Here is a 7,297-nt window from a genome sequence, read left to right as displayed (position 1 = left end):
TCCACATCTGTGGGATCTGTTCTAATACACGTCATCCCAGGACCCAATTACAATCTTTATTTTGCTTGTAGAGGACTTTATGCTATTTTGTAAGAACCTTAATGTAAATTCTACTACTGACTAATGGGCTCCACATTTGTGGGATCTGTTCTAATACACGTCATCCCGTAAAAACATTTTACAGTATCCTCTAAAACAATTTTACAAGATATGAACTTTTACGGGGTCTGATAGAGATGCTCTTATATTCTGATTCTCTTCTAAAATCTGTTTTGTTCTGATTCTCTTCTAAACACACAGCTCTCAAAAAATGATTTCACAGCCTAAATTACAACCAAATAGAAACAAACGGCCGCATGTACAATCAATTTATTATTGACGGTATATGAAATTTATATCAGCGCAAAGATTCTGCAATTTTTAAATACAACGGAACTTCTTCACACACTTACATGTTTGTTTGATCTAACCACCACACTAAAACTCTTAACAGCAGCAACACACCTAACCTTATTTCGACCCGGACCCCTCACATGGCTCCACGCTCTAACAGCTCCCATCTGAAATTTGGTGCAGCATAAACCTTGGGGAGGGTATGGAGGAGTATCCCAACACAAACGCAGATCACGGCGACGCCCATCACAGTGAACATTGCTGGCCTGTACAGGAAGGTCCTCGCGAAGGAATTGGGGTACATCTTAGCCTGACGACTGCAGATGTTGCACCTTGCCGCGGATGTTGTTGTCATTGGCATGGCTTTGCAGATCTCCAGGCTGATATCACCTGCCTTCAACCCATCGGTTATTCCAGGGCACATGCTGCTAGGAACGCCAAGGACAACATGACCTTTGCCAAGATGCCTGTCAATCTTCTTCTGGACCAGATTGATGTAAGCATCGTTGCCTCTTTGGCGAGCGTAGTCTTCGGGGGTAAAGCCTATCTCGTCTCGCGCATTTCTCCATGCATTGAGTCCCACCTGCAAGAAGCAACAGTGGAGGTACATTAGAAAGGGTCTTCAAAATTAATTAATAGTAGAAACAAACTAAGCTAAGAGGATAAGTAGTATAGCATCATTAATGTGCTGTTCATCATTAAACTGATGTAGCACCTGTGCAAGAGTTTAAAAGATGAAAAGAAAAGCCTTAAATAGTAAGTTGCCTTTCATGTACTTATTGAAGCTTAAACATCGAAGCAATGAAATTTAAAGGTGGAGAAAGCTAGACAACATAGAACACAAGTGCATGAATCATTTTCTACAAGTAGATGAGGGCATACCAGTCCAGGGTCATCAGTCAATGCATCCAATACATCCTCTGCATCACTAGTAGAGGCTGCTATATGGAGGGGTGTAAATGCAGAAGGGCCCCGAGCATCAGGTCTGAATAGGTATGTCTCTGCAGTTTCCTTCAGGTTTTTATTCGGCTTGTATGCCAGCAGAAATCTAACCATTCGGGCAGATTTTCCTCGCACAGCAGAGTGTACCAAATTTTCTGACAATACCACCTCTTTGGGAGACTGTAACCCAGCATCAACAAATCCATCAAATAACAAATCTAACAGCATTTTGGTCACAGCACACCACTCCCGCTCCATCGCAAATATACCAAGATTCCTGAATCTCAGCAGGTTAAAGGCAGGTACAGGCGGCTCCACTTTATCATGCTTAGAAATTATGTTAACTCTATGAAGAAGCCACCCCAGCTCATGTAGAAACTCTAGAGCTTGATTCATGGCATTGTCCTTGTCTGGCTGCTCAAGACTGGATGACTTAAATGTGCTCTCCAGCTCACAAACCTCAGAGCATACATTCTGCTCAGCAACTATGAAGGGGAAGAAACCATTACTAAATCCACTATCTTCAACCTGAAACCGCCAATGATATACCATGGATTAGAACGATTTAGAAGTTATTATTAAAACAAAAACTACATGAGAATAAAAGCTAACAAGTTATACTTGTACCTCTATGAATCCTCTTCCTCTTGTATCAGGGAGAGAACAACAAAAGTTGAGATATTCAATATCTTCATCCTCAGCATCATCAGCCATAATAGCTGTGTCTTCCTCGAATATACAACGCCCTTCAATTGAGCAAATGAGCCTGTGAACATGACAGGTATATTTTTAGATAACAGATATTGGCTGAAGTAAACATCAAACTGTACTCATCTTTGGCAAGAATGAGCGTATGCAAATTGTATATATAATAAAGTACCTTGAGGAAGAACTGACTAAGTTGAAGCCTTCTACCCTGAAATTAACTGTTGCTGAATAAGGAGCAGCAACCGGACTAACACATAAGACCTTGCAGTAATGGTGAGAATTAGGTGCCAGTGGTCTGTCCAACATAACTTGACCTGCAGTAATATGACCATAAGGTGATATTAACAAAACATTGACGTACAGCTTAATGGAACCTGACCAGCCATGCAAGAATATATAAGAGCTTGGACTCACCATTGTGCATGAAAGCAATTTGACGCCGTACCATCACAAATACCAAACCAGATGTCCAAAAGTTATCAGCGGAACTACTTGAGAGCTTATCCAGATATACACTCATATTCTCAGAGAGCTATAGAAAAGAAATGTGAAGCACCAGCCAGAAGAAGAAAAACACTATCATGGCCTGAAATGGTTATGAAATAAATGTACCTCCCTCCATGAAGACTCAACTAACCGAAGATAAACTGTCAGGATAATACAGCCAGGTCTAATATGGCTCTCTATATCAGTAGGGCTACTGGACAACCAACCAAGGATCTGAAATTCAGGGTTTAAGTGTTAGATTCAAGATGTGCTATCTTGTGGTTTGCTGAGAGTAAGCATATTTACCTGTGATCGCAAAATTGGAGGTAATTCACTAGGAACTTTCTCAAAAAGCTTGAATACAATTTTATCAGTCCGACACTAGAAGCAAAACAGTACCAATATATGTCAGAGAGAGGTAGAAAGATGTTGAAATTAGCAATTTAGATTTATTTTTTATGAGCAAGTTGAAAGGATCAAAATGATAAACCTGAGCATCTCCATTTGAGCTTGACAATGACTGAGCTGATGTTGAATCCGAATTACCACTAGTCTGTGGTGGGCTTTGAGTAGAATCTTGCCGTATCCATGATGGGCAATTCGAACCATCCTCAAAGCCTTCCATATCATTGCAAGTGTCATTCAAATCAAAATTCCTAAACTTGCATGCTGGAGTCTCTGTAAACACACAATACGTATATAAGCTAATTTTTCATGAACAAACATTTCCTGGGAGTTAAAAATGGTTATATGTCTTACCAGTAGCTGCCACCATGGTAGCATTTGATTGTACTGGTACAACAGCAGATGACGTCTGCCCGCATTCACCACCATTCGCAAAAGGCGCCTTACAGTTAGATGGTCCTGCAGCCTCTGCTGCAGCTGTATTCACCAAAGCATTAGCTGCTTCAGAGGTCCCAGCATTTGATCGATTTTGCATGCTCTGACATGTTTCCAGAAGTTTACAAAGTTCTTTTGGATCCAATGATTTGGCAACATTCCCCAAGTTTCTCCAAAGATTGGATAGCAACTCCTGACCTTGTAAATGCTCAGCATTGTCAGCTGCAAGTACAATGTTAAGAGTCATGTCTCTTCCTGAGTATTACCATAAGAGTAGTTCTGAAAGCCATTAAGAACGCTGATAATAGTTCAATTTAGGCATAGAACAGTGTTCTTATCCTACTATATTTGAGAGACAGGCCATCATAGAAAACAAACAGTAGCCCGTAAAGCACAAAGATGCTAAGCTCACACCGCTAAAATCACAGGATTATCAATTATGCAACTGTGAATTTAAGAAAGATATAATTGAGAATTGGGCATCATAGCCATGCTACACAGCCGGTGGCTGAGCCTCCTGTAAGCAATCCAGAAATCAGGCATCAAGCAATAGTAAACTTCAAGTACACCCAGTACCCTGTATATAGCCTTTATGGTCCTAGAAACTCTAGTGTTTCAATCAAAATGTCTGACAAATCAGCAAGAACATCGACTTTCATGGTGTAACTACATCTACCAGAAACAGTATCATCGTAAGTCTTCTTTTAGGTCAACACCAAGTAGAACTCAGTCAAAGCTCGGAGTCAACATAATTTCAGATGGTTAGGTGGAAAACTAACTACACTTATACGCAGAATATTAACTATATATGGTACTCTAGTAAGTTTGCAACCTTCAAAGCAGTACTTACAGTTCAAATTGGCGCATATTCCAAGAAGACTCAACAATAAATAACTGCTAACTTTTTCCTCAATAGGAGTCCCACCAACAGCATTTTCAGGGCGGGTTTTCCTCCTACGTTTATTATGGCCTGCTAAACGCCGGCGACAGCTGCGCTTTCCTTCATCAAATTCTTGAAGAAGGTGAAATCTGCACATAATGAGGATTTGCCAATATTTTAGAAGGTACACACAATGCATGCACTATGATCATACCAGAAAAAATGCATTATGTAAATCAAATGCTTTCAGAAGTAGTCCTTAGGCCATACCCAGGCTTTAATATTTCCTAAAAGTGGGCACTGTCTTTAGAGATATAAGTTGTACAAGAACAGGAAAGAGTGAACCACAGAAGGCCCTTATTTTTGGCCATGTGCTTTCCAAAATATGCATACATTTAGGTGCCAATGTGACAATTACATTGCATGAAAAGAAATTTGGACTGTGTGAAACATATTATGTGCTCTAATGCAGGCAATTGGGCTAAGTTGCTGAGAACAGCATACAAATTTCAGAAGAAAAAAATTAAAATATCTGAGTGGCATGGAGGTTTCCAAGTTTATGAGCATCAACCAATCCTCACACATATGGAAGTAACGATACTATATTGATTATATCAACTGAAAAGGGGAAACTAAGAGTACAACAGTGCATTTCTATATGGGGATTGGTTATAACTTATAACTCATGTAAGTTTGACAAACCAAATTCATGAATCCTGACATAGATGAATAACTAATAGGTGTCATCAGAACATATTCCAGTGGTACTATGTGATCATTTGCTCCCAGCGACAACACCATAACTCTTCCTTCTATGGAAGTTGGATGTTCCTGTTTTCTTTCTGCTAGATATTTGTTAAAAAAAAATCTCCACAGGCCACTTCAGTCCGCAAATGAGAGCTTGTTTTGCTTTCCTATAGTTGACATATATTTGGGTGATTCTCGCATATCAGATGGTATTGCTTAAAAGATCATCATGGCAAGAAGTTTGATATGGGGTTTGGTCTGGTCTCAAAGGGGCTGTTTGCTTCACGCCAAAATTGGGCTCGCCAAATTATTGGCTAAGGATTTCGCCTCCTCCGTCTCGCCAGCGTGCCGGCATTAAAGTTGAACGAACGACAAAAAAATTGGCGTGGACAGGAAACTCTGGCTACGGTCCAAACGGACGCCGATACCTACGGTCAACGCCAAAAGTTTGGCAAGACAGCCTCGGGCTGCATTCCAAACAGACACAAAATAAAACGTGCATAATATGTTCCACCCATACATTCCCATATGAACAAATGTATCACATGTAAATAAAAGGTAATAGCAGCTCAATAGTAAAACTGACCTGCTGCATTGCTGGCAGAACCGCTGGACGGTATTTCCGACCACCGCGGTATTTGCCTTAGCATGCATCTCGCAGACCTTGTGACGCCGATGGTAATCCTTTGCCGCGCTAAGGTCCGCGCAGCAGCCCTCCACCTGACACGCTGGACCGCTTGAGCTTCCGCCCTGCACCCTGATCTTCTTACCATTTCTATCCTCCTCATTCACACCGCCATCCTCCACCGCTCCACCAGCAACAGAGTTGCCACCAATTCTCAAGCTGAGCACATTGTTACTGCTCCCCACTGGGCCCTCATCCTTCTCATCGTCGTCATGAATGACAACCACTCGCTTCCTCTTATCAAAGTCACCTCTCACGTTACCATTCCTAGACACCTCGGCCCCGGCTTCCTCCGAGGAAGATGGCGAACTGTTGAGCGACAGGCCATTTCCCACAGCCGCGGGCACCGGCGTGGCAACAAAGCGCTCGCTGTCCCAGCTCCAATCATTGAGGTCCCAGCCGAACACCCGCTTCTCGCGCCTGGCCTGCTCAAGCTCACCACCCAGCCCGCCTCCGTACAGGTGGCGGCTCTGCGACCCTACCCTGGCCGCCTCCATGTCCATCCCGACGAAACCCTAGAGCAAAGCACTCACCAACCAACCAAACCCCCTGAAACCGCCGGAGCGCGCGGGGACCGCCGGAGCCGAGAGATCTAGTCGGCGCCCCTCCCGCCCAAGCAGTCGACGAACGTGACGCCCACGCAGCCGCGGATCCAGACCAGCGACACCCACATGCCCGCGGCGGGGGACCACTAGGTCGAGCCGCCGCGAATCACCCGCCCATACCGCGCGAATCGCCGCGGATCAGCGGGGCGGCGGGGCGGGCGAATCGACGGCGCGGGCGGCGGGGCGGGGGGGCGAATCGGGCTCCGGGAGGGTTGCGGCGGGGGATTCCGCGGGGGCGGCGGCGAATTCGGGAGCGGGATTTTGGTGGGGACGGTGGACTGGGGAGCAGCGGAGTCGCGGAGAAGAGAGGGGGACTGGAGGGGACGAGGGAGGGGAAAGAGGAGAGCGAGGGGGGCGTGAGGTGAGATGGTGGAGGCCGATGGGGACGCGTAGCGGGGACGGCTGAGTCTGAGTGTGAGTAGAAGGAACTGGCCTGCCAAATTTGTACGGGCACGCGGGCGCGGCTACACAGACGCCAGTCTGCGCCCGGCAGGGGGATATTGATTGTTTATTTATCAACCTCTTTTTTAATGTCACATCAGGTTATTGTTGGTGTTCTTTTTAGATCCATTATTGTTAGTGTTATATTTAGGAACATGGTTAGTGCTACTAGATAATGTTCATGATGACAAAGTGCGCAGCCCATGAAAGATGGGTCTTGTGGATGGTCAAAGTCGTCGTGTCCCTCCCGGTCGTTGGACCGACGCGGCGACGCTCGTCGAAAAGGGGGTAACGTAAGAGAGACAGGAACTTTCGGCGCGGCTGACGCAGTGCGGCGAGCGGTCATTATGTCGTACATGATCTTGATTGATATTTAGCAGGTGACGCCAAATGTTGCGGATATCATCTTGAAACGTATGTGCCCCACTGAAGACGCGACCGAGAAGGTCAGACTTTTGAGTCTTGGGTTTGCACGCGGCGTGAATTGCGTGACATACTATGATCAAACCTAGGAAAGGAACATACAAAATATGTGTACATAGAAAAAGGGCACGACGTTAAATGATAGGC

General features: G+C 44.6%; 1 protein-coding gene across 1 annotated transcript; it reads right to left on the bottom strand.

Moving 5' to 3' along the window:
• Positions 1-357: 357 nt before the first annotated feature.
• Positions 358-6,644, bottom strand: LOC123087786 (squamosa promoter-binding-like protein 6). The gene is made up of 11 exons (XM_044509893.1): positions 5,583-6,644; positions 4,220-4,398; positions 3,289-3,591; positions 3,020-3,207; positions 2,836-2,910; positions 2,656-2,763; positions 2,458-2,575; positions 2,216-2,357; positions 1,963-2,101; positions 1,276-1,863; positions 358-976 (listed from the first exon to the last, which is right to left on the bottom strand). The coding sequence occupies exons 1-11, from the start codon at positions 6,182-6,184 to the stop codon at positions 530-532; spliced, it is 2,889 nt and encodes a 962-aa protein (XP_044365828.1). The 5' UTR covers positions 6,185-6,644; the 3' UTR covers positions 358-529.
• Between the last annotated feature and the right edge of the window lie 653 nt (positions 6,645-7,297).

The sequence above is a fragment of the Triticum aestivum genome, chromosome 4A (genome assembly GCF_018294505.1).
Source record: "Triticum aestivum cultivar Chinese Spring chromosome 4A, IWGSC CS RefSeq v2.1, whole genome shotgun sequence".
Lineage (NCBI taxonomy): Eukaryota > Viridiplantae > Streptophyta > Magnoliopsida > Poales > Poaceae > Triticum > Triticum aestivum.
This window is presented reverse-complemented; position numbering and strand designations above follow the sequence as displayed.